Source organism: Centropristis striata, chromosome 18 (genome assembly GCF_030273125.1).
Source record: "Centropristis striata isolate RG_2023a ecotype Rhode Island chromosome 18, C.striata_1.0, whole genome shotgun sequence".
Taxonomy (NCBI): Eukaryota; Metazoa; Chordata; class Actinopteri; order Perciformes; family Serranidae; genus Centropristis; species Centropristis striata.
The window spans coordinates 12,300,884-12,328,783 of NC_081534.1; the positions used below are offsets into that span (position 1 = coordinate 12,300,884).

Genomic DNA, 27,900 nt, shown 5'->3' on the forward strand with positions numbered 1-27,900 from the left:
TACATCTTTAATTTGCCTGATCGTAAGGTATCTGTTAGATTTTTATTGAAAACAATGTGATGTGCAATTTCTGCTCCAGCTGAACCTTGACACCAGGTGGTTTTGGTGCATTTCCACAGCATGGCTTTACTTTACTGGGGCTGCGCCTACTTTTCTTTTTATTATGCGGCTGCACTGAGTGCATTGCTGCTGCTGTATTTCTCATATTATTATTGTTTTTAATCATAATGTTGGTGTTTTTGTTTTTCTGACACCTGTCCAAAATTCCTGAATATGTGAGATACTACAGGCATTCTGTAGTATGACTGTGACTGTATGTTGCAACGTCTACTGTATCAGTCATGTGTGGTTATTTGCATACAGAGCGGGGAAATGAGATCCAATCATCGTCACTTAAGACGAACAGTGGGGCGGTGGGCAACTAATGTAATTGGTATACATCTCAATACAGAAAAAAAAAATTTTTTAAAGGTATATAATGTAGTTTAATATAAAACTTCCTTCAGTGAATGCCTTTGATTTTTAGATGTGAACATGATTACAGGTGTATGTCCATATGGTTTGAATTGTCACTTCAGTTTTTATTCCCCTTCCACTCCTCCATCTTCACCATTTTTCCCTTTTCCCCATCTTTCTTTCTGGCAGTTCAGACATTCCTTTGCCTCCAACGGTTATTTGCTTCCAGAATCTGATCTGGCACCCCAGTGAGCATAGCCTTGTCGTGTTTATGTTTCCAGTCAGGTTGAGGAGGTGTTACTGGGTTTGTGGAGCCCAACCCTTCTGACCTTTGAACCCCTGACACCTGCCCCACTTTTCCCTCCTTCATTCTTATATTCTCATGATAGAGACCTCTAACATTTGCATACATGTTCTATTCCTCCCACGTCTTCCAGTTCTGGTTAGTGAGTTGAACATCTTGTGTTGCAAGCACAATCTTATCTATAAATCTGCTGTATACAGAGTGATTGATGTGGATCTGCAGCAGCTGGCTGCACGTCCAGAGGATCTTTGGCCTGGTCTGTTCTCCTCCTTTATTGGTGTGTTCTTGAGGGATTTGAGAAACGCACCCCTCTTCCTCTATCAAAATAAAAAAAGTAGCCTCGTCTGTCTGAGCACCTGTTGACAATTTAAGCCAGCCAGCGTAGCCGCTGTCCGACTCCTCTGTGTGCGAAGTGTGTAACTCTCTCCGATAAATCAGCTCCAGTGTAAAATCTCACAGTAAAGCTCCTGCTGATTCCTCTTTTGACATTTTTCCAGACAAGCCCAAGAAAGCACGGCAGTCCATTTTGGCAGGGATGTTATTATGATAACTTGCTGTGCCTTTTTTATAATAAGGAGCACATGGTGGAGGTTTCAAGTGTGTCACTGTTTCTGTTCTCGTCTTAGCCCCGAGGAGGCATAGAATTATTTTAGTCTAACAACAATGTGACAGAACGTTCAGAAATAAGCAAAAGCAACAATTTGATTCTATAAGAGTTGACAGGCTCTGAAAGGATTATGGAGCGGAGTGAAAAACCATGATTTGCAGAGGGAGACCAATTCCAGGAAGGGGAACACTGGAGAGTTTAAATCTGTTTTGAGAACCAGAGAGTTCCCAAAACAGGCGATAATACACACCGGGACGCCAAACAAAAACTCTTCTTTTATCGCTTTCCAGCTTTAATGTGGGAATGGCAGATCCTCTCTGACACCTCCAGTTCTCTTAGTTTTCTTTTCTCATTGGGAGGTAGTCAAATCACCCTGTATTTGTGGTTTTCGTCTCCAGAATCCAGTCTTCGTGGAGCACACAAAGTGCCCAATCATGGCTTAAGTTGAACTAAATCCGAAAAGTGTGGCCACATGGTAATGACAGTTTTTCTCCAATGGATGTTTTTTGTTTTCTCGATCCCATCATTGTGACTTTATAGACAGCCCATGAAGAATTTTGAAAAGCTGGTGTTGATCTTCTGATGACAAGCTTCAAAAACACAGAGATGCTTTATTGTTTTAAATGGAACCAAATGAGGAGATATTTTGTTGTCATGGTCACACACTCACCCTGTTTGCCATCAGCCTGAGCAGATTGTGTGATTTAAAGAGGGGTTTGTTTACTCAGACACCTCTAGACAAGCCTCGCCCGTCTGTGGTGCAGGATTAACAGTACGTATCATAATAATTAAATGTGATTAGAACTGATATTCAAGTCAACATATCAGGATTGTCAGTGCAGCGGCCATTTTTATGCATACCGCTGCAAAGAACTGTGAATGTTGTTTATATTGTCTATAGAGAGCAAACGAAACTAGGTAGCATCGCTGTTTGGTGTATTCAGAATTTGCCTATGGGATTTTTGCATTGGATTTTGGATCATTGCAGAAATTAGGCTCTGTGGCAAACTCATTTTGTTCAGCAGGATAATCTTCACAAATGAACACCAATTTTATGATGTTTGCAGTGTTAATGCAGCTGGCAGAAGTAAAAAGCTAACGTTATGCCATCATGACGTGAACCACGGTCGCATGACTTTAACGTCCCTACCTTGATGCTTCAGACTGTCTCGGACAAGCTAACCAGCGGTTTGACAAGCTAGTGAACTGTAGCCTAATACATTGCTTATTAACTTAATCTCTGAAAAACACAACTAGAGGCTGTAAGACAGACTCGTGCGAGTTCCCCTCCATGTCCCACAAGATGACTTCTAATGTCCCCGACAACAGCTGGAGTCTTATTTAGACAATTGTTAGCAACTGCATTTTAAAGGACGCACAAAAACTTAAAATAGTATTAGTATGAACTAGCATATTGTATGTCGTACAACTGAAGACGAACATCTCTTAAGCTTGTGTTAACCATGGACCTTTTTTCAGCCATCAAACCACCAACACGTACAAAATTTGAGAGGAAAATGCTAACTTTGTGGTTAAATTATTGAAGAAATTATTCCTGTGGCGCCCTATTGAAATGCATTATAGTTGACTAATGTAGCTAAACATCCTATCAATGTGCTCAAAAAAATATTATGAGTCATAATATCATTGGACTTCATGAGAATTGTGAGCTACATTGCATAATAAAATATTGTCTGAAATATTTTCCCACAGGACATGTTTTAAGATGCATAAAATTCTGTTTTTAAAAATTTTTTTGTTTTTTTTCCACACAATTACATGGCCTTCCCTGTCAAACTATGATACCCCATGTATCTCTCTAGCATTTGTTTTGAAGATGGGTAATGTAGGATTATGACCAATAAAGCCATAGGGTGGAGGCTGAAGTGGATGGATTGATGAAACAACAGTTAAAAGTCTTGGTTATATCTACTCCATATTCCTGGTATAAAAAAATGGCTCTATGAATATGTAAATGTTTTTGATTTTAGAAGTGTAACTACTGGAAACAAAATGTCTCAGTGATGCCACGGAGTCACGCTCATACATACCGTCTTTAACTCAGATTCAAAGTGAGCGCAGATAAACTTCCCTCCTTCAGCAACTGAATGTGAAAACATTTTGGTGACAAACTCTGCAAAGTGAAGGTTAAACCTCAGAGTGGGGGAACAATAACCACATGTCTAAGTGGAAGGGGACTTTAACAGACAGAATAGTGTCAGTACGTGACAGATTAGAATTAAAGTCCCCAATAAAATAAATGTTATCTTAATTTGCAGTAAAATTCTGTGAAGAGACTGTTTTGATGTGATAATGCACCAGGAGGAGGGTCGTGGAGGACTGGTAAGAGGAGGGTGTGTGTGTGGGAAACGGCAGAGACAAGCCCACAGCAGCTTACCCAAACTCGCATTAGATCTGGGTTGCGACTATCATATGATGGTTTCTCTTCTGTTTGCATTCTTCATGGCATTCTGCCGGCTTGAATGATCTCATGGAATGCACATGGGATTTTTCTTCAAGAAAACATTTGCACTCGACTGCTCTCTCACGTAGACTGGAGTCTCCACGTTGGTTCATTTGAATTAATTTTATGGAGAGTTTTGTTTCTGAGTACATCATGAGATTTGGGATGTGACGCAAGGTGTCTTTGCTGACTGGGTCGATGCCGTACTGAAGCTGAAGGAAAATGCGGATATGCTCGTTAATTTGGATTCTGCACTTTATGAATCTCACCGAAGGCCTTGATAACACAAGAGGTAAGTATTCATGCATACCTTTTCACCTTCACCTCTTTAATACTATTGTTATACATGGCTGTCTTATCTTTTCCCCTTTTCACTGGGAATAATGGTAGACGGACTACATGTGGAGACAATAAGTGTGTTCTTTCAACTTTCTGGGAACAATGTGGTCATAGATTTCCATTGGTTTTACCCACTTAGTATGAATTTGAAAGCTGGGCTCTGTATTGCGCATAAAACTAAGTTTCCTGTAAAGTTTAATACTGTAAATGTAGCACAGAGTACTTCAGTTTGCACGAGAACCAGAGGATATAAAACTCACCCAGTGGTTTTACAGTCAGACACACATCTCGCGTCCCTTTTTAACAGGTAGCTCCTCCGTGAGCAGACTCTGTTCAGCAGGTTGTGTGACATGCTCTGCCCTGAATGGCTGTCTGTCCTGCAAGCCCCGCCTCTTCTTCCACCTGGAGCTGGATGGGATGCGGCAGAGGGGCGCCTGTCTGTCCTCCTGTCCCCGCGGCCACTATGGCAGACGCTCACCACACATCAGCACCTGCGCCAGTAAGTGTCAATACATGAAGGTGTCAATGGTGTTTAAGTCAAAAATTTTAACTCATCTGGTTAAAAAAAACGTGTATTTTCTAAATATATTTAAAATAAACGTTAAAGTTATTAAGTCAGTTGCTAAGTGCACTTTTACCTTTTTTCTTAATTCAAGTATGTTTAACATGTACTTAAAAAAAAGGGCACTTCAAAGTAGATGTCGTTAAGTAACTATGTACTAAAATATACTTTTCTAGAGATACTTCCATGTAAACCTTATTGTAAGTGTATTGGAAATTGTACATAGTTTATCGTTAAAATGTATACTTATCTGCAAATACTGGTTCTACTTATTTACTTTAGTCCTTATTTTCAATTTATTCACAATACAATATTAGCATGTTTCTAAAAGTGTACTTTAATTGCACTTGATTAGAAGAGTATTTTAGTATACTTGCACATGTTGTGCTTTAATGTAAGTTATTTTTTAAGAAAGTATACTAAATTCTTACAAGTGGTAATTTGGTGTATTTATGGAACATGTGCTTATTTCCAGGCCCTTTGTAATACCCAGCATGCTTTATTAATCCGTACTTTAATTTCACTACATTACAGGTGTATTTAGGTATACTTATAAAAATCAAAAACTCTGATGTCAATTTATTTTCAACTGAATTTAACTTAATTGCAAATACTTATGGTGGCAATTTAGTGTACTTATTTTCAATTCATTTATAATGCACTACATAAACTATACACTACACTAACCCTTCACTTGATTAGAATATTTTAGTATACTTACAAATTGTGTGCTTTAATGTAAGTTCTAACTGTTGGTAATTTAGTGTACTTATGAAACTTGGTTATTTCCATGCCCTTTGTAATACCCAACATGCTTTATCAATCTGTACTTTAATTTCACTACAGTACAACTGCTTATTCCCTCTGATCACAATTACCCTGTCCAATCTATCTTTTGTATTGTATTGTTATTAATTGTGTGTATTTTATTGCTGAATCTTTTCTATCTTTTTTGTACGGTGTCCTTGAGTGCCAAGAAAGGCACCCCCAAATAAAATGTATTATTAGTAAGTGTATATAAGTATACTTGTAAAAAGCGCAAATTTATTTTAAGCTGTATTTTAGTGTATTTGGAAAAATGTATGAAATTGCAAATACTTATCGTGGTTATTTAGTGTACTTTTGAAAGTATACTTGTTTTCAAATCCGTTGCACACTATTAGTGTATCTAAGTACACTCTCAAAAAGTGCTCTTTGATCGGTTTATCTTAAGCTGTATTTCAATGAACTTTTAAGAAGTACACTAAATTACAAATGTATGCTTTAGGTACAAGTTATAAACCAATAAAGTGCACTTAGCTTGCTTTTAAGAAATTTATTTCTGGTATTCTTTCAAACTGTAAGGCTTGAAATACCCCAAAATATCTGCAAGGCAAGTTTATTTGTATAGCACAATTCAACACAAGGTCATTCAAAGTGCTTTACATACACATTCAAACAGCAAGACACAATTGAAAAACAGTAAAAACAGTCAATTAAAACAGGGAAATATAAATAAAAATATAAATAAGATAAAATAAGATACAGCAGGATAAGAAAATAGATAAAATAATAAAAAGCATAGTTAATCTGCAAACTGATTAAAGACAGTGTTGTCACTCTGTGTTGACCAAAGTTAATTTTATTGGTGTGTAGGGTGCAAGGAGGATTGTGCTTCCTGCTTCAGTGAAAATTTCTGCACACATTGTCACCCGGGTCACTTCCTGTTCCGGGGCAAATGTGAAAACAGCTGTCCAAATGGACTTTCGGCAAACGCAGTCCTGAGAGAGTGCACAGGTGAGGCACTGTCCAACATGTTACACATGAATGAGGTCCATGGTGTCAAGGGACTACAGTACAATTAAAGATGTCTGTTACTTTGTCTCAGAGTGCTCTACAGGCTGTGAGGTGTGTGTGAGGAGGAACGTGTGTGTGAGGTGTCGAGCAGGCCTGTACTTTGTCCGTGGTCAGTGCCATCCCACCTGCCCGAGGGGATTCGAGCCTGATGTGCAGCTTATGCAATGCATCCCCCAAGGTGAGAGACATTCACTTTCACTGTTCTCACACAGTTGAGATGTCAAAACCGAGTGTCTGACATGTTCATCGCTCACTACCTGGGAGTATCTTTCTCATCATCATCATCATCGTCTCTCCTCATAGTGCACTGTGAGGTTGGGGGATGGACAGTTTGGGGTCCATGTGTTCGGAAGAGGAGCATGCGGGGCTACAGGAGGGGACAGGAAACGCGTAACCGACAAGTTCTGCTCTCTCCAAGTGTCTACGGTGACCCCTGCCCACACCTGTCAGAGATCAGGAAGTGTGTCATCAAAAAGAGACGGAAGATTACGAAGTTAAGCCCCTTATAGACTATTTGTTAGTATTGCTGATATATTCAACTTGTCTTTGCGCATTTTAGATTGGCTGGTAACTATTGTAAATCGAAAACTGTTGTAAACAGTAAAGATGTTTTCATCGAAAATAAAACAAGTTTTTTTTTCTATGCAATCCGATATAAATAATAAAAGGGATGGATATGATCTTGTATAAATTAATCAATTGAACACTGTTAATATATTGCTTTGGCTGAATCTGAGACATTTTATATTAATACCAATCGTACTAAATTGATGCCTGTAAAATCAAAATAATTCAAATGAACATGCCTTATGAATCTTTTTATGTTTAGATGGATTTTTTTTTAGAATGTGTTGCAAGCCTTGTATAGTGTTTGGGTATTTTGTACAGAAGTGTGATGCATTCACAGGAGGAAAAATATTTGCCCTGTCTTTTCAGAATTAATTCGATCATTATCTCAAAATCTTGTTAAAGGTTTTTATGGAAAACATCTGCTCGTTTTTCTGACTAATTCTGAAAAACGAGCAGATTTTTTTCTTCTCTGAAAATTCCTTTTTGTTTTTCTGAAATGATGAAATCTCTTTATTGCAGTGTTTTGTGTTATACATAACTTGTTTTTTTTTTTGTTAATTCGGAGATAATATTTGTCATCCATTCAGGAAAAACTGGGAAAACAAACATCCTTTTCTCAGGTGTATATTTAAATCACTTTTGCAACGAAATGAGCGAAATAAACATAACACAACAACATGAGTCATGATGAATCGCCTAAGTCATTTTTTCAAGTTTTGCAGGAAACAAAAGCTTCACCAAAAGTGTAACAAATGACATTTATTGATCATTTCACTCAAAAAGGATGTAACAAAGGATGGCTATTGGCATAGTAATAACACTGTGTGTAAATTATGTAACTTAAGAGAAATGAGACATAAGAGTCACACAAGCCTGTCAGAAACATGACAAGTATCATGAGCATTAATGTTCCTTCAAAGTGTCAATCTTCATGACACATCCCATGTCATGTCAATGACACGCTCATGGCACTCTTATGTAGACACCTTAGAGTAGTAGTAGTAGAGAAGTGTTACCAATATTAGTGTCAACAATAAAACACATAAACTAAACTGATAACTAAACAATCTCCCTCTAGCTCTTCTTTGCGTGATAAGTGATGATCTTAAAGGGGTAAAATAACATGATGTGATCAATTGAGGATGTAGGCGATTTTACCATAGGTAGCCGGCGTCATGAGGAGATTTAGGCAAAAAAAACAGCCAATTTTGACCAAAAGAAATTACATAGGCGATTATTTTTACGGTGTGACGATATGAGTCATGATGAAAATAAAAATGTCTTCACAAATCAGCTTCACTGAAAAAAAAAAGTTGACCTTAACGCTGAGTTTTTTCCTAGTCTGCTATCTATTCATGGGTTAGGGTCCCAGACGCGGTGCGGACTGTGCGCCGCTGCACAGATCTACACAGCATGTGGATCTCCATGGTAGCGCTGTGAGGCCGATCCAGGAGCACTGAAGTCAGTTGGGCTTGGCCGGAACAGCATACTGACCACAATAACGCAGTCATTACTTGGCGTACATAACTTTGTAACCAAATATAAATGCTGCTTTATTCATTTCTCCGTCTGCACTTCTGCTGAGGACGCTTCTAGAAGCATCTCAATGTTCAGGTGAGTGTATTTATAGAGAAGTTAAATAGCTCACTGACAGCTAGCCTAACATGCTAACTACATATGCTAGAGCAGCTGTCAAGTTAGCGTTAGCCTGACGTTAGCTAAATGAATGTCAGCGTAACATTAGCTTTAGTTATAACTTTAAATTCATATTGAACAGACGAACCTTTATTGTCAGTGCTAGAATATAGCTTTTTAAAAATTGAATGAAATTAGCGAGTTAGCTAACGCTAGCCTAGCAGCAGTAGTTGGTAGGGTAACAGCTCAGTCAAACAGCAGAATAAGGCCTTTGATGTAACTCGTAATTAAATGTGCAAATTCAGGATTTAAATTCCTTCAACTAGCGTTATGTATAAACTTTATTTCTTAAATGCATTTGCACGAACCATAACTTTATGCTGTGTGTGTATATGAGGGCGTTCCCAAAAGTGTAAACAGAGCAGCGCATGTCAAGTTGAACCGTACCAAATTGCATGCCCATTTAATTTATATTCAAGTATATTATTGCATTTAAGTTGCTTTTATGTAATTCAATGCAAGTATCACCAGACAGTGCTGTGTTTCTCTTTAGTATGGCAGGCTGTGGAGAAGTGGACTGCTCAGTGAATGCCCAGACTGCATCCAAGCTGAAAGAAGACGTAGGAGATGCAGACCCTTCCAGTACCACCACCCCAGAGTGTGCCATCTGCCTGCAGAGCTGCGTCCACCCAGTACGCCTCCCGTGCTTCCATGTCTTCTGTTACCTGTGTGTGAAAGGTGCCTCCTGGCAGAGCAAGCGCTGTGCTCTTTGCAGACAAGAAGTCCCAGAGGACTTCCTGGAGCGGCCAGTCCTCCTCTCACCTGAGGAACTAAAAGCAGCCGCTGCAGGGGTGAACCGCAGTGGAGGGACCGCGGGCAGTTCACGCGGAGAATATGCATGGTACTATGAAGGACGCAATGGCTGGTGGCAGTATGATGAGAGGACAAGCTGTGAGCTGGAGGAGGCCTTTGCAAAGGACAGGAAGACCACAGAGATGCTAATTGCAGGATTTCTTTATGTGGCTGACCTGGAAAACATGGTGCAATATCGCCGGAATGAGCATGGCCGTAGACGCAAGATAAAGCGGGACATTGTAAATATCCCCAAGAAGGGAGTTGCAGGACTAAGGTTAGATCCCGAACCTGCCCCCATTCCTGCTGTACCAGCTGTCACCCCAGCTGCAACAGAACGCGTCAGCTCAGCTGATGGATCGGACACTGATGGCCAATCACAGTCTCAGTCCTTTGGGATTCTGGCATCTCTTCCCCCTATTAGACCCCCGACACTCCTGGGACGCCATCTTACCAATCCCCGTGCTCCCTCACCCTCAAGTGTTGAAGAATCTTTCTCCCAGCTCCTCATCACCCAGCCAGAGGGCGAAGAGGTGGAAGGAGATGAGGAGCTACAGACGTATGACTATGCATCCGGCAGCAGTGAGAGCGAGGAGGAAAGGGAGTGCGAGAGAGAGAGAGCAGAATCGAGGCCACAGAGACACAGGCAAAGGCCGCTAAGAGATAACCAGCCAGCCAGGATGCCTCCAAGAGGCGGGCCCTCCAGCTCTGCACTGAGTCTCCGCTCACGTAGTCCTGATGGACAGTGCACTGTGACAGAAGTGTAACTGCTACTGGACAATGGTATCTGTTCTACAGATGACAGTGCTTAAACTTTTATCAGGTCTGCAAAAAAAGTACCAGTAACCAGTATGCATCTTTAAAGGTCCCATGAAATGAAAAACCTGTTAGTGTGTTGTTTTTGTCTCACTGGGTTTATTTGCCCCATTGAGTGTGCCAAAAAGTGATCCTTAAATTTTAAAGTAATGGTAATTCTGTGTAGGATCCAGTACACTGTTTCTTCAAAACCTGCAGGTCTACAAAGGAAACTGCCAGTAGCAGTCACACGCTGTTGTTAGATGGCCGCTCTCTCCCGACCAAGTAACTGGCATAGACAAAAAAAAAAGCTTCCTTTTTTCAGTTTAGTATAAAATGGAAATATAAGGGTCAAATTACTATGTCATATGGAGATATAAACAAGCCTTTTTACCATATCATAAGTACAAAGTACAGTAGTGTGGACTGCAGATGTGATGGAGAATGCACAGTGTGGTAATTTTATTGAATTCCTATTTAATGGGTTGCTGGCAAATCATCCGCACATGTGATGGAGGAGAGCTGCATTGCAACCCTAGGTAAAACTTTAAAACCATTTTATGGGACCTTTAATACATGAAATAAAGCCTTTTGTTCAAGACTTTAAAAGCTAGTTTCAGCCAGCAATACATTAAACAACTATACTTATGCATTGCTCTCAGCAACAGTTTATGTAGTGAAGCATAGCAGTGTTGTTTTAGGCCAAAAAAGGTGACAAACTCTGGCCACAATATTATCTGTCACTGCCTTTACATTGGTTCATGAAATTGCAATACAACCTCTTTAACTTTGTTCTCAAATCATTTGAGCTAATGGTTAATGTGGCTGATATTTTTGTATGTTTATTTTCTGAGTGATGGTGTAAAAATGAAGCTTAAATGTAGCAGCTAACAGAGGATTAACCTGCTCACCTTTTCCTGCTTTGCTGATTAGGTTTTTTGAAGTTTAATAGGCCCTAATTAATATTTAAACTGGAGTTTGTGTGTATCTGTTTAAGTGTATGAGGGGTGACACTTAATTCCCTCTGTTTAAGTGTGAAAGTCTTGTTTTATAATGCTGTGTTTGTGTTGTTGAGTGGACTTGGGTGCTGAAAAGCTACTGGCAGAACCACTGGAAAGTATTAGGCTATATATGTAGAGGGACATATTTGGATTTCTTGTCATAGTACTCTCGATAGTGCTACTATCAGAGCACTGGCACTGACATGTACTTGGACAATCTCAAGCTGTCCTCACACGCTCTGTTTTCCCTTTATGCCTCAGCTGCTGTTATTTTAACTGTCGACTTGTCACTGTTGGTGTCTTTCCATCTGAGTTCTCTAAAACAAACATCTGTCTGTGTGGTGTTGCCCCTGTGGTGTTTTGTCCAGTTATTAAATATCTATAATTTAAAGATCAAATGTCGGGTGATTTAATGGACAAATACACAATGTTATAAGTTACATAATTATAAAAAGACTGTGGAAACAAAAGTGGCACTGATCCATAGGCCTGTTTGCAATGTGTCGTGATGTGAGTCTTCATGTGGTGTACCTTAAGAGTCCACACGATGGCACTGTTGCATAAATGAAGCAGCTCTGTACTCAACCTGTTGTTTGAAGCTTTGACAGTTGGTTGGTTGACAATAGAGCAGTTTCTCAATCCTCCCTTTTTACAGCTTTGTGGATGTGCTTGTCTAATACTGCCAATAGGGGCTGCCGGACTGTGATTACCAAAGTATCGGCTTCTAAATGTCCAGGTTTGTTTCAGGTTTGAGGGAAGATGAAACTTTGCCAAAACTGAGAGCATTGCTATAAAAACAGCTGAGCTGCAGCATTTGCCAACAGAAGAAAACCGCAGGCTCACTGTGTGCTCTGTGACTTGAATTAGAAACAGGTCTTAATGAGCCAGACTTTGGCCAGTTCCTTTTCAGAGCTTCCATGTAAATCATAGGGGTGGTGAAATGTTTACTGGAAAAATGTTTTTCTGCTTTTAGATACTTTGGATATAATTTACATCTGCTGCTGTTAAATTGGGATTAACCCCACCCCAAAATATTACAACCATAATTATATTTAAACTAGAAAGGTAAGTGCAGTCCTGCAATAGTCAAGTCTTGTATAATGTGCAAACGCAACCTCTAGATTTTTCTGGATATATCTCTAAAACTGTTAGTATTATGTGAAAACATGGTTGTGCCTGGGGCCACACAGTGCTGTAGTGGTTAGCACTTTTGCCTCACAGCATGAGGGTCGCCGGTTTGATTCCTGAAATAACAAAGAAACAATGGAAAGCTGTCAAAAATGAATACTTAACTAGCACATTGGCAACACTATGGCAGCCTAAGTTTAACCCATGGGATACCCATAAAATGCCATCAATTGGACCACAATCTGCTGTTAATAAAAAGCTACATCCTTCTGTATTTTATGCTCTTTCATTGGCTGGACAGAGATGAGGCAGAGCGGATACACAGATACATTTGTTTCTTGAGTGTCTTTGCTCTGTAGGACACACTGACAGGCCACAATAATAAAACCAAAAGCTAATAGAGAAAGTGCAACTGTCACATATTTCCCCATAAATACTTCAAAACTCTAACAGAGCACTGACTGACCGGCACTGAAGGCCCTTTGCTGTGTTTACTATGGCCATTCAAGGTGCTAATGAACATGCTGATAATATTGGAATTACTTAGGCCCACTTATCATAGCAACAGCCCATCACAGATTGACACTACACTCCAGTTGCCAGTCAAACACAACAGTATGTGTGATATTTTCCTAATATAAAACTCAACAGCAGGACTTGCATGCTGTATTGCATGTACATGTTGTGTGGGGCATAACATTAGCTGACATGCTATGAGACACTGACAGATTTATATGTCATGGAAACAGACTGTATTTAGATTGAACATGTATAGAGCAGCATCTGTCAAGGACAATTTCACTGCGTCTGAGGTCAGTGACTGCTGTATATGATAGGGCCAGTCATAGTAACCCAGCCGAACATGCAAACAGACAGACAGGCAGACAACACTACTATGTGTTTTCAGACACATTGCTGCCCTTTAACTCCCTCATACGTGCTATCATATCCTGGTCAAATACCTTCTGTAGCCTCCGTCTTCACACCACAGAAAATACATGCACTGTCTCCAATCCTTCCACAAATAGTTCCGTCATACCCACATCTTTCGCCACCCAGAGGCCCACAGTAGAGCATTGTTGTATCCTGGATTATTTATGACCTTGTTTTTATTGAACAAGGTCAACTGGCCACGTCCATCAGGTGTATGTGCTGTTTATTGTCAAAGAAAACAAAAAAACCTGCATGCACATTGACAGTTTTTCTGTTATCTCTCGTGTCACATGTTCAGTATCTGTGTCAGTTTAATGATGCAGTTAAACGTTTTATTATTAAGCTGTGCATGTTGCGTCTGTATGTGCAGTATGTCATCAGTATTTTGAAGCATAATGCTGAAATTCACAGACAGGGTATCTCAGCCCTGCAGGAGCCAGGAATGACCTCACTCCTACTGTAACCATCAACGACCTAACACCATTAGAGCCTATCAAGTGACACGCCTTGCTAAGCCTGGTGCTACTGGACCATTTATAACAGCGATGCGTCACGTCATTACTATGATGACTTCTAAAATCATAAAGTTTATATCATGACTGTTCTCCATTTCTAAATGCAGTACCATATGACTTCACAGTCCGTTTTGGTTTGTATCCTATTGTTTCTGCTGTCTAAAGAACACTGTGAAAGGTGAGATGTAAAAATGGAAATAGAGGAGCTCACTTTATTGAACACTTTATATTCAGAGCTAAAAGTTTGAATGCTGAGCTAGAAGTATGAGACGGCCTACTAAAGTCAGACTTTTTAGTGGCACATTTATGGTGTATAATTAGGTTCAGTTAATTGAGCTTCATATAAAGTCCAGAAGTAATGGGGGTGGGGAGATTTAGCCGGCATCTGCCCAAAGATTTAAAAGATCTGTGTACCAGCACCTCTACATTTTGTGGGGTGGGGTGCTGAACTAATCCATTAAAACAAATTACCTTTTCTTAATGTAAATGTACACATGATGACTGGTAATACATTGGAGAGAAGTTTTGTGGTGCAGGCAGCACTGGTTATAGTACTTTATGTACTGTAAACGAGTGTAGCAGAGATACTAAAGCCATATTTTACAAAAAAAAGTATCAAAGCTTTGTAAGGTCAAACCCATTAATATGTATCAATTCGAAGGAACCAATCCTGTGAAAAGATTATTTCGGCTCATTACTAGATTTACAGGGAGTCCTGTGCTGGATCTGTCCTGGTAGGGCATAGTGACTTACTGGAGTCTCTGCTGCTCGCCTGGCAACCTTATGACAAGAAGACTATAAAATGTAGAGATGGTGGTGGACAGATATTTTTAAACTATTATCAGATCTAGGCAGTTTCCCCCGTTTTCAGTCTTTATGCAAAGCTAAACTAATCAGCTGCTAGCTCTAGCTTCAAAATTAGCCCACAGACTTAACTCACTCCTCTCATCTAACTCCAAAAAGAGAAGAAACCTACTAAAACAAACCTTTTTCCCCCAAAATGTAGAAGTATTCCTTTGATAAGAGCATAAATATAACAGGAATAGGTGGTGGAACAAGTGACAACAAAATGAGGTTGAGTTATTTTGTTTTCAGGAACCCTGCGGGCTTCTGAGGTCTCATCTTTCTCTTTCCAAGTATGCCTCCAACACATTCTCACTGTGTAGACAAACAATGTATCACTATTTCAATATCACAGCTCCATAGTGTAAAGGAGTCAAAGCCTCCATTGCAATACAAATCTGACTACAAAGTAATATTGCAAAAGAAATAAAACCTTCATGATAGGATTTATTGCAGGGCTGTTGTTTTTTATTTCGACTGAATTGTTTTAGCTGTGTACATTGTAAACTGGCAAAGTGTAGGTGTGTAATGCACTGCTTTAATAAGTGGGCTCATCGGGATATACTTAAAAAGAAAAAAAATTAATTCATGAATCCGCCTTGTGATTTTGCTCCACTCCAAAATGTAATGGCTTTTCCATGGCCCATGCTGCACACTTTCACCAAGTTTCATGAATATCTAGCTGGTAGTTTTTCCATAATTCTGCTTACAAACAAACAAACCAACAAATCAAACAAAGAAAACCCTGAAAAACATCACCTTCTTGGTGGAGCTAATAATAAAGACCCTTAGTTGGACACATTACTGCAAAAAATATTTAAGTATTTGTCAACCGCCTACATGCTTTAGGGGGGAATAATTTTTTTGCATAGGAAGGTTCTTAACTGAGTGAAATAACCTGCAAGTATCTAATTGGCTATCATAAGAGCCAGTGGAATTCTCTAAATGCTAAGGAAAGTAGATTCAATCCTTACCTTCTTATCTCCTTTAACAGAGGTGGGCCATCCATACCATTTGTAGGCCTTGCATTAATCTAACAATTATTTTAATGCTATCATACTTAAAGGATTCATGTTGATATATGAGTGACAGGAGGGTGAGCAACCACTCTAAATGTGGTTATTACAAACTTATTGTCTCCTTTGTTCAATGCACTTCATGTGTGTAGCTAAAAGCTTGTGTGTGTGCTTATGTCTTTGTGTGAGGTGAACATGTTCGGTGGGCTACAGGCCAGACAGCGGGCCATGTAGTCACTCCCAGCTGACCGCTTCACTGAAACCAAATTAAAATTGGTCATTCGTCACACGATAAATAGCCCACTATAGTCACCTCTGCCGGGCAACACCAGCTAATCCCACGAGAGCACCCCGCTCTTGTTTTGAAAGGCGAGCCTCACGGGTTGTCTTTCAAAGAGGAGATATTTGGGCCTCAATCTATTTTAATGGAGAGGTCTGAAATTCTCAAGAACCCCTTTAGGGTCCTCCCGGCTGTCCTTGATGGTCCCACCTCTTGTACTGCCACACTCATCATCTGGCATTTGAGATGGCCATTTCAATGGATGGACGCAGACACACTGACAGTTCGGACATGTGGACGAAGATAGAGCATGCAGGACTGTGATACGAGCTGCAGTCCAACAGATGGGGCGTTTTGTACTTTGTGAATAAAGTGGGTGAAAAATGGAAGTGTAGAGTGGTGGGATTTAAACTACACCTATGGTCTAACAGGGTTGACCCCTCAATTCATAAGTTAAGCCGTCAACACTCCCAGTAGATGAACCAGATCTAAGAAATTCAAGATGTGCTCGTTATTGATACAGGTGTTCAAGGCGAATAGGCTCAGCAACTGTTGAAGCCATGTGAACTTTACAAAATGCTTCCATTGATCTTTTTTAGTAATATAAATCTCAGATATCATTAAAATATCTTTTATTTTCTCTGAGGTACACTAACGTGATCTTGGATGTCAAGTTTTGTCCCAAGCTTCTGAATAAACACGAAAAGATCCCAACATGGCTCCAGAACAGGTGTCCATCTTCCCAGTTTGTTTATGAAACCGTGCACTCACATGTCCGGTGCAGGTGGATGCCAGCGAGGGAACATCCTTTAAAAGTAGAAGAAAAATGTAAACACTGTAGAACTTGAAAGTACTCTAAACATGCATGCTGTGTGAGACATGCAAACGTGTCCAAACTGTTAAGTTTTTACAAGAGAAAACGTGCAAAGAGGGTGATTGAAGAACCCTGTAAAACAGCTGTAAAACAGCTCAGTTTCGGGGTCGTCTGCTCCTCTTTATGTTTAACCTCTGGAACAGGGTGGTCCTGTCACTCTTCTGTCCACATTTTTGTGAGACACACACATACAAGTGGCAGTTAACAATCTATTTTGAGTCCGTCGCAGTAGCAACTGACACATGCTGAGGATTTCAGTGCGGACCCTCCGAGCCCGGCTCCAATGAATGAGAGGCTTGTCAGGACAGAGATGCAGCACAGGGGGGCAGAGGGCACAGGACAGGGGACAGGTGGATGTGAGCGAGAGGAGGCAGGAAGGAGCATGAGGTTCACACATGCCTCAGACAACCAAGAAGACGTTATGTCAGCCACCAGGGGCTCATTCACACACACGTTACTCTAATATTCACACACGTATAGAAGATATATTAAGCTTGAATAGATGAATAAAGGCTTGACGTCTGCCTAGCAACTATAACGTAGATAGCCTGTCTGTCTGTGAGGGCCAAAATAACAGGGCATATAGAACATTATGCCCTTTTCCATGCCATCACATGCTATAACAATATTTACAGGAAGGCCTTGATGTAATATCCAAAGTTAAGTGACACATTTAAAAAGAAAATGATAATAAAAATCACACATGTCTAGAAAAGCCCAAGTTCTTTTCTCAAATATAAAAAATCCTACATATATTTTTATCATGTCAATAGCTAATTCAGCATACCTCAACAAACATTCCTTGATTGTAAAGTCAGATGTCTGGTTATTTAACCAGGCTGTTCCCAATCACTGTATGTAGTTATAGCTACAGAGAGTAAAGAACTGTAATTCGTAGATAACCCATGTACGTCAGGAGACGCAGTGTGCAGATGCAGTTCAACCTGTAGTGGCAGTAGTATTTATGACGAGGAAAGGAAGAAGTGAGGAAGTGATATAGATATTGACCAAGAAAGTCTGTTTAGGGTGGGTCAGGCCGAAAAACACAGGACTGTGACCCAGGAGACAGGTGTTTGGGTCTAATGTAATGAAAGAAAAGTCAACGTTCTTATTTCAAGTTAACCTGCAAATTAACTTCTGAACATTGTTATGTTCCCTGTCAGCTCCTAGGTCACTAAGTCCTGTAGTCATGTATGGCAGTAGTTATTTAAATCCAAACCGTGATTTAAAAACACAAACAAAAAACAAAAGTAACCAATTAGTTTTGATGCCTTACCCTAATCAAGTTGTTCCATTTCAAAACGTTAAACACAGTTTCACTACTTTAAATAAAACTTTATTTTGTACAAACATTAGAATACTTTGACAGTTCCAAGTTAACAAGTTTCTATTCGTCTTTACAAGCTGATTTGGTATTTGTGTTTAATGGTAGTTAATGAACAGCAAAATGAATGCACCTGTTGGCTTAACTCAAACAAGTTTGCTTATCTCAATTGTAAGGAATCAACCAACCAGTCGTGATTTAAGGATCAGTGTAGGAAAACCACAGCTGTGACTAATAACAATGATGAGGGCTGAGTTCCATTAGTGTCCCAATCAGTTATTCCAACCATTAGCTTATTGATTACACCTGTGTTTTTCTGCTACTGCACATCAATAAATATCTGCTGTGGAAAAGGCCTATTTATAACATTGATACCCCAGTGTCTCATGCGAATACTAACTACAAATTAAATGTACAATGCAGTTTGGATTCAGGAAAATAAAGAACATTGTTTTAAGAAGTTAGACTTGACCACCACTACTTGTCTTTGGCGACATCATGGGACACATATGCACTTGGGTGCCCTCAAATGTTTGGGCTGGTCATGCATACACACACATGCTGTACACACACAACACTGCACTTCTACTCTATTGTGTCAATAATGCATTTCTCAGCAGTTTACCCTAACCTTAACCATCACAACTAAATGCATAACCTCAACCCTTCCCAAAAGGAATAATTTACCTATATAATGACAATTTGTGTGTCAATAACTCACCACATGGTACCTTGAATTATTGGAGATTGCTTTTACTGGCATGCCTCCATGGTGAATGGAGAACTGGAAAGCTGAAATTGTTGATAAATCAAGTAAATCGAGGCTGCATTTAACAATACCAAAACTATATTAAAACATTTGTTTCCAAGCTCAAGTGTCATTTATCCATTTGTAAGCTCAGTACTTCCAGACAGGCATTTACACAAAAATCGTATTATTCAAGACACTTCTGCATAACACTTACTAACACTTGCTCGGGTGTGCTACTCATCCTTGCAAGCATATGTATAGAGGTATGAAAGAAAAACACAATTTCTTCTAGAATTAAAGGTAACGTAGGGTGAGTAAATGATGTACAAATGGATATTTTTCAGGGGAAGTACTTCCAAAAAAGTCCTCACTCTTATGGTGTAAATCCCAAATTGGGTCTCGCAAAGATAGCTACACACACACACACACACACACACACACACACACACACACACACACACACATACACTCTAGTAACTCATTCAGAAGGGCAGATCAGCACCCTTACCATGATCAAAGCCATGAGAACAGACATAGCTTGTTCCCAGATGTCATACATAAGGCTCTGCAGCAGTGTGTACAGATTGTCATGAGTGTGTATGAGTGTGTTGCAGGACTCCAAAAGCTAGTAAAGCCAATAAACATTGTGTAACTCAGTGGAGAAACTCCTAGAAGTCTTTTGCACTATTTTTTGATGGGTGATGCCTCCTCATGGGTGGGAGTGGGTGTGACAACGCGGCCTGCTGACGTCAGGGGAGTCATGGCTACAGTTCAGCTGTCTGCTCTTGTGTTCTTTCTTTGCTTTCTGTCATCTATCTGTCTCTGCTCTCATGAATAGGACATGCTGTACCAGGGCCTGCCATGCTCTCTGCAAACAGTCCTCAGTCAGGGTAGCAGGAAAAAGGGAGTGTGGGGTGAAGCAACACGAGGAGAAAATATATATGATGAGCTGTTAGATCATCCAGGCAGCAGCTTGCCAACAGTTAGCAGGAGGCCTGATGAGGACAGAGGAGTGATGGCCAACAGGATGCCTTGTTAAAATACCCTTAAGCAGCCCAAGTAGGTGTCAAACTGTAAGATGGGCTCTCATATACACACACAACTGAGAGTAGAGACAGGAAGGGAGAGAAGACAAAAAGGGGGAAAGTTTATGGGCGAATTATAGAGACTTGCAAAAGTCCCCACAAGCCCTCTGACATAGGAACAATACACACAGACTTCACAGCTGTTTAGCTTGTTTTTGTTGTTGTTGTTGTTGTGTGTCTCTGTGTAGATGTTATGCATCTCTCTGTGGTTGTTTTGCCCCTTTTCATAGTTGTTTCTGTAGTTTTGCCGCTGTTTTGCATCTTTTAAATGTAGTTGTGTGTCTTTTTTGTAGTTGTTACACATCTTTCTATGGTCATTTTGTCTCTCTGTGGTTGTGTTGTGTCACTATGAAATTGTTTTGATCTTTTTATTGCTATCTATCTGTCTGTTGTTGGTATTTCGCTACTCTTTGTAGACATTTTGTCTCTCTTTGTAGTTGCATTTTGTGTCCCTTTGTTTTTGTAGTTGTTTTGGTCTCTTTGTAGTCCTTTTGTGCATCCTTCTGGTTGTTTTGCCCCTTTTCATAGTCGTTTGCATCTCTTTGTAGTTGTTTTGGTCTCTTTGTAGTCCTTTTGTAGCTCTTTGTAGTTGTTTTATGTTTCTTTGTGGTCATTTTTAGTCTCTTCCTGGTTGGTACATGTGACATGACTGGCATTTTGAATCTAAAGGCCAGGGGGGCACCTGACACTTTGGCTCCCTGTGCTTGTTGGGCCCATTCACTATTCCATCCATGGGAAGGGCACTCTCTTAAAACCAGTAAGGCTAGGACAAAACAATTTAAAAAAATCACAAGAAAATAATAATTAGCAGATTGACTAATGGATAGAGGTGATGAGAGGACAAAGCAAACTTAATCCCCAATTTGTCATAATTTGTTTTTATTACAGTTTGTCATAGTACACGTTTGTTTCATTGGGAGGCAGAAATAGAGTGATGGGTAAGATGAAAGAAAGAGAGCTACAGAGACAGAGAGAGGAACCAACGCCCCCCTCCCACTCTTTATTTATACCCCCAAAGACAGCAGGCTAAGATTTCTGGCACCAAAACACACGTCACGCTTGCTATTTCTGTCTGAGGTGCCACATAGCACCAAGAGGTAGGGTAACAGGGCTGAAGCATCACGGGGCCAAGGGACTTCCGTACACCCGCCCAGCCTTTACATGACATTTCACACTTTGGCCACCTCTGCCAGAAGACAGTATGTATACATGATTGTGGCCATGCAAACATGTGTGCTTTTGTGTACAGAAATGGTTTGTTTGGTGATAAAACAGCAAGATATTAATGCTTGTATAAATGAGGTTCTGTTCTTTAGGTGTGTGTGTGTAAAGTGTTTCCTCACCTTCCACAGAGCAGAAGGTGTCAGGGAAGCCACAGGTTGTTGATGAAGGCGAGAAACACAAGAGCATGAAAAGTGATCCCTACTGCTACAGAACCAGTGTGAGTGCGGCACACTGGATATCCTGGCAATGGCGGATAATAACATAACTGCTCTTGCATCAACACTGTACTGTACTTCAGAGCAAATATTTCAAAAATATAATTACATATGCACAATCCAACCACTGTGACCTATACAAGCCTCAAAAATCACTATTTATGCGTACAATCTGTGAATGGTCACATATTTTAACACACAGCTCCTCAGGAATGTTTGAAGCAGTTGACATGTTTAACAGTTAGCTCATTTGCAGCAGCAACTGACACTTCTTGAGCTGCCATTGCTCTGGCATGCAAGGGGCTGCTGATATCAGATATCCATAAGCTTGACATGCAGTAAATCATCAACACCCTCCATCGCTAATGAACAAAGCAATGATCTGTAATAAGAGAGAGACAAGACTCTTTATGTCAAAGCACTGTCATATTTATTACCAAGAAAAAAATACATTAAAGGCATATCATAGTCATTTGTCACAGCTGTTATTTGAACATCTTAAATATATTACTTTGACAATATGATACAGTAAAACACACTGTTGTTGACAGTTAGCAGATTGCTGCTGGGAGCGACTTAATTAACTCCTACTGGTGGGCAGGTTGAATTTGATTCAACCTGCCCACCATGGGAATTCAACACATGAGCATGCACCCTCAAACTAGGGCTGCATGCAAAATCTCATTATACAGAAAACACCTGAAATTCAATACAAAAAAGGATAAGGGGGCAACTAAGCAATATGTGGATGTGTTGGCAAAGGTTTCAGCACAGAAGAAGCAAAAAGCCACAGCAACACTGGAGAATGTTGTGGATGTTTGTTTTTTATCTTGACACCCAGATGAAATTAAGCATTTCTTTAACTCTCTTAAAGCACTTTGTTTCACAGAAAAGTCCTTACTATTTACACAGAGAGAGGGTTTCCCTGGAGGAAGGGATCAAGCTTTATTGAAATGGAAAGGTATCACATGATGACGGTCTCAGTCTGAAGAGAATAGGACACGTGAGGCCGGTGTTTCAGGGCGGGACTTGGGGTTCTGGTCATGGGGCTACGAGGGCGAGTTAGCGGGCTTGGGGGACGGTACATTGGGCCTGATGGGGCGGTGATGATGGCAGTAGGGGTGCGGCCAGCCCACCTGGAAGGAGGTCTCTGGTTTGCCGGCCGTGCAGGACGAGAGAAGCTCTTCCTGGGATTTGCTGGAGACAAATGGGCTTGGTTCACCTGAACAGAGACATAATGGGACACATGTTAATTTGTATAGTAAGAGCATAAGTTTCACTGGTTGCTATCAAATGATCAAATAAAGAAATAACCCTACCTGCTGTGGATCCTGTCTGTAAGCTGTATGTCCTGCTTTGGGACTGGAGCTGTACTCGTGTTGGATCTCCAGCATGTTCAGCAACTCAATAAGTCCTTCATCCCTCACTGCGCCACAACCTGGCAACTCCTGTCCCACCAACCCACCCCTCTGGATCTTCTGAGCTCCGGAAGAAGCACTTGAGCTCCTGTAGTCCATTTTGGGCTCCACATGTTGGGGTGCAGGCTTCCTTGCTCTCTCCCCACTGTTAGCCCTGGGTCTAATCTTTGGGCTTCCCCCCACATGTGATCTCCTCGGAGACTGCTGTCCACTGTAGCCTCCTCTTTGATCCTTGTGGTTCTGTCTACCAGAGTCTGATACTAACCCCCTTTCTTGGCTGGGCTCTAACTCTGCTATCATCACGTCGGAATCTGCTTGGCATTTCTGGGTAGGCACACGCACGGGCGCCCTGCCGGCGACTACAGGGGCTCCCAGAGCTCTGCGCTGACAGCCAGGGGTGGGGCACTTTGGCTCGGGAGCCAGTCCCTGCTGGGTCACCACCCCTGATTCGGTGAGCGTTTTCCCCTCGTTTTCCTGAAGCATGGCCCCAAACTTCCTCAGAACAGAGGGGCTGCCGCACTTCCTGTCTCCCAGGATGCCAGGTGCAAAGGACTTCCTGTCCAGAGCAGGAGATTCAGCTGTTGTGAGTGGGAGCTGTGAGCGTGGCTGTACAGCAGGAGCATCCCTTTGTCCAAGAGGGGGCTTGGCTCCTGTGTTTTCTTTGTTGGGGGAACTCTCTCTGCGAGGGGAGCTCTTCATGTGAGACACTTGGTTCTTCCTGTTTTCAGTCTCTTCAAAGCTGCCCAAAAACTGCTCTTGTCCAAGCCTGAAACAAATCGAAACAAACAAAAACAGGATTAACGTCTTTCTTCCTCAATAGTGGTTGTAGACCATTTCAAATGCAGGGCCAGCCTGTGGCCACATGCAATTTTAGGGGTACCAAATATTTCTCTCCTATTGGGCTCAATATATCCACAAATCTCAGCTTCCCAGTCCCAATTTATGCAATGCAAGTCTGTTAAGGGATCCCAATATGCAGAAACATTCAAATACACCATTTTAAAATAGTGGAAAATAAAACATTTAAAAATCTGCATGGTTTTTGGCCAAACCTGCATTAGATTAGCATGAAATGGGCATGTCTGTTTAGAGGAGACTCTTGGTACCAAAGAACCATTTTCATTCAAATATCTTGAGGTGAGAATTCAGCAGACACCTTTGTAAATGGCCATTTTTGTTTTCCCCTCGCCAAAATTAATCTTAAATTTTGTCCTCTTCCTGACAGGCCTGGCACCAATGGATACCTTATGTCATCTAGTTTCATATAATATCATGTCATTCTTACATTGAATTGGCACCCACTACAGCCTTTTAAAGAAAATCATGCTGGCAGAGATCTATTTAGGGGCACTAGAGAGGCATCCAGGCTTAATTTTAACCCTTAGAATTATCACACTGTTTCACAGCACACTTACCTTTCATTTCCAGAACTTTTTCTGATCTCCGTTCCCGGGCTCACCTTGATTGTGTCGCTGAAGCGCTGAGAGAGATGGGAAATAAGTATTTAAAAACCATCTATATCAACCTCCAACTACTATATTTAAAAGCTTTAATTGAGTGTGCTACTTCAAGATCACTGGCAATGTTCTGATCACTGTACAGTACCAAAACTGAACCTCAGCTGACCCTTCATCACTTGATATAGCCCTGCTAACGCTACTTTGATCTACTGTACTGTAACGTTGGCTGTGCACGTGGCTGTGCACGTGGCTGTGCATGTGGCTTTGCATGTGGCTTTGCATGTGGAAGAGGAAACAGTTTAACGTCTTGGCTTTCTTCCTGATTGCTTTGGCAGGAGTTGGGAAAGTGCAAGAGTTGGTGAAAATATGTGAAATGAACTCCTATCTGCTAACGTGTCTGTGTAAGCAGACTGGAAGGAACCAGCTAACTGTAATCAATATGTTCCTGACTGAACCCCAGCTTTGACTCATCTTATGTCTATGTATCTGGTTTCCTCAGATGTGCAGATGCCAACAGAATGATGCAAAGGCAGGGAAATGACGAGAATTGCCTTTACTTACCACGTGGCGAGCTCCGTTGTTCTTCCGGCTCATTTGCTTCCCCTGCCCCAAATAATCCTGCAACAAGTCCCCGATCTCCGAGTTGGCGTGGCAGTAATCGTAGCCATTTTGATGACTCACAGGGTAGCTGTACCCATTGGGGCTATAGTTACAGCCGTTACTATAGTGATGTGGCACAGTAATAGCTCCGGGGTGATTCTTGCTGTGATGGCCGGGCGCAAAAAGACCATTGCCATGGTGCCCGAGGCCGCACTCCAATTCTCCATCATTTTTCTGGTTGTCAGTAGTGATATCGTTCGCTCCTCTGCGGGCCTGGACTTCACTGTACAACTAGGAAATGAAAACAGAAGGGAACATAAACAACTTCCTACATGAACACATGGTACATACGACTCAAAAACAGGAAGTGTGTTTACAAAACAAACAAGTCTTAGTACAAGACTTATAATTATCACAAAATTGTCTCACAGCCTGACCTATATTTATAATCGGCACATGTTATTCCTCTTTGCACAACCATCAGTTTACCATTACAACCTTTAATACCCCTTTAGTATCCACTTTTAGACTGTGTGTGTGTGTGTGTGTGTGTGTGTTCAGCATGTCTGTCGGCACATCACAGTTTAATTAGCTTGTTAACATTTGTCTGTATCATTGCTCCAACAAGGCCAACCGTTTGCACAAACGCACACACACACACACACACACACACACACACACACGCAACACACACACACACACACACACACACACACACACACACACACACACGTGCAACACACACATATTTACCACCAATTAACACACACACTAGGGACAACGGAAGCATTTCAAATCTGGGAACAAAATCATTAGCGTGCTCACACACCCTGAAAATTGTGTCTTATTTGAATCTGAATTTGATCATTGTTAAACCAAACTCTTAGATAAATCTTAAAGATTCTATAAAAAATAGCACAAGAGCTAAATAGCGACCGAAAATCTTTATCTTTCTCATAAATACCTGAATAATGCATATACAGATAAAGTAAATGACCTAGCCTAGTAAAATAATTTCTATGTTTTTACATCAGTATGTGTAGTATTGTACAGAATAAATCAATAAGAGGAGAAAATAAAAAATGTAATTTGTAACACTAACGATGGTGTAAAAAGTGTAAAAAGTGGCACTAGGTTCCTTAAAACCCATTTTCACACATAAGTACAATTTCCATTCACTGTCCACACTGCATAGACCCAGCTACTGTATTTAATGTGTCATCATTCCATCACAATGTGTGCTTTCAGGGCAATGTCCAATCTCTGTGGGCATTTGAAACAAACCCTTGCTTTTATATGAAATCTTACCTCTTCGATTTTTCTCTGGATGTCCTGCAGCTGGTCCTCCCACTCTTGCATCTCTGAGTCAAAATTGTCCATCAGCTCCGGCCTCTCCTGCCCCCAGCCACGGCCGCCATGCTCCAGCCCACGCTCCAGATCAATGGCTGCCATGACGCAGGCCGTTCGATATCCAGAGGTCTCTTTAAATGGCAATTTCCCCTTTCTCCTATATCACTTTCCTGTCAGAGGTCAGTGCGGGGTTGGACGGATCGATGGCCTGGAAACACTAGAGGGACAAATATATCGAGGGAAAAGAGAGTTGGCATACTTTTCTTTATAAAGTATCCTGATTCAGCCCACTTTGTCTGTATTTCTGTGTCATTTAGCCCCAAATCAGATTTTGAGATCGCATTGGGTTGTTTTTTTTTAGAAAAGTGAGCTTTTTCTTTCTTACAATGCTTGTGTTTTAACATCTTCACCAAAAACAATGAAACCTTATTATTATTATTATTATTATTATTATTGACTTGTTTTGGTGGACACTTTCTGCCCTCTCAAAGGTCAGATATTTACAGCCCTCTCCTTTTGCATTCTTCAAAATTCACAGGCATGTAAGCCTACCTATGCAGCACGTGTGGACAAGAGTGTAGCATGGCAGCTCTTGGTCACTCTGACCTCCAGCCTGCCTTTGTACACCTCGCCACATGGGCAAGAAAAACTCAACTCTGTGTTTCAAATTAAGGATACAAGATCAAAATGTCCTCTGTGCTCTGTCATATCTCAGATTAATTCAAGGTTGCCCCTCAGATGTATCGTCAAACCCTTTAAATGTACCTTGGTAAACATTCATTGATGTCATGGTAATGTCAAGTCCCAATGGGAACATTAACTATTATTAACTGTTATTAACTATTATTGCTTACCCCTGGCTTTGTTGTTGTTGTTGCCATCACAAAATATGACAAGTATCCTGGTCTAAAGTGCCCGAATGTACCAGCCGCTTCCCTCCCACTTGTGATGTAAGAGTAGATATTAATAATCTTGTAACTATGTAACATAGTAAACTGGCTGCATGGCCTGTGAGCATGGAAGAGGCATGGAGAGAGGGAATGTATGTCAAAACAAAGGAAACGAAAATAATGACAAAAATCTAAATAAAATAAATTGGCATTAGTAAAAAAAAAATCAATATAAGGATATACGGACAACTAGGGTTCCAAAAATTATTCTTATTATGCATTAACCTGCTGATTATTTTTCATCATTATTTTCAATTAATTGTTAGATCTATAAAATGTAAAAAAAAAATAGTGAAAAATATCCGTCCGTGTGTCTGTAAATATCTTTTTTTTTAAACCCTGATTCAGTTTAATAAAGATATTAACGAGAGAAAAACATATTTGAAGATGAAAACATGACTTTCAGAAATGTTTCCATAACAAATTACTTAATTAATAACAAATACACCTAATTATTAAAATAGTATACGATTAGTTAGATTTTTTTTTCCCGCTGTCTAAAACAAATATTTC

General features: G+C 40.6%; 3 protein-coding genes across 3 annotated transcripts; 2 read left to right on the forward strand and 1 right to left on the reverse strand.

Moving 5' to 3' along the window:
* Positions 1–3,637: 3,637 nt before the first annotated feature.
* On the forward strand, positions 3,638–7,819 carry LOC131991615 (R-spondin-3-like). The gene is made up of 5 exons (XM_059357080.1): positions 3,638–4,123; positions 4,478–4,669; positions 6,368–6,508; positions 6,600–6,746; positions 6,872–7,819. The coding sequence occupies exons 1-5, from the start codon at positions 4,054–4,056 to the stop codon at positions 7,075–7,077; spliced, it is 756 nt and encodes a 251-aa protein (XP_059213063.1). The 5' UTR covers positions 3,638–4,053; the 3' UTR covers positions 7,078–7,819.
* A 679-nt stretch (positions 7,820–8,498) lies between these two features.
* On the forward strand, positions 8,499–11,812 carry LOC131991694 (E3 ubiquitin-protein ligase rnf146-like). Its single transcript, XM_059357195.1, has 2 exons — positions 8,499–8,752; positions 9,327–11,812. The coding sequence occupies exons 1-2, from the start codon at positions 8,745–8,747 to the stop codon at positions 10,390–10,392; spliced, it is 1,074 nt and encodes a 357-aa protein (XP_059213178.1). The 5' UTR covers positions 8,499–8,744; the 3' UTR covers positions 10,393–11,812.
* A 10,413-nt stretch (positions 11,813–22,225) lies between these two features.
* Positions 22,226–27,599, reverse strand: LOC131991431 (uncharacterized protein KIAA0408-like). The gene is made up of 5 exons (XM_059356889.1): positions 26,396–27,599; positions 25,049–25,378; positions 24,443–24,507; positions 22,929–23,793; positions 22,226–22,831 (listed from the first exon to the last, which is right to left on the reverse strand). Exons 1-5 carry the CDS (start codon positions 26,537–26,539, stop codon positions 22,574–22,576), a joined length of 1,662 nt encoding a protein of 553 aa, XP_059212872.1. The 5' UTR covers positions 26,540–27,599; the 3' UTR covers positions 22,226–22,573.
* Between the last annotated feature and the right edge of the window lie 301 nt (positions 27,600–27,900).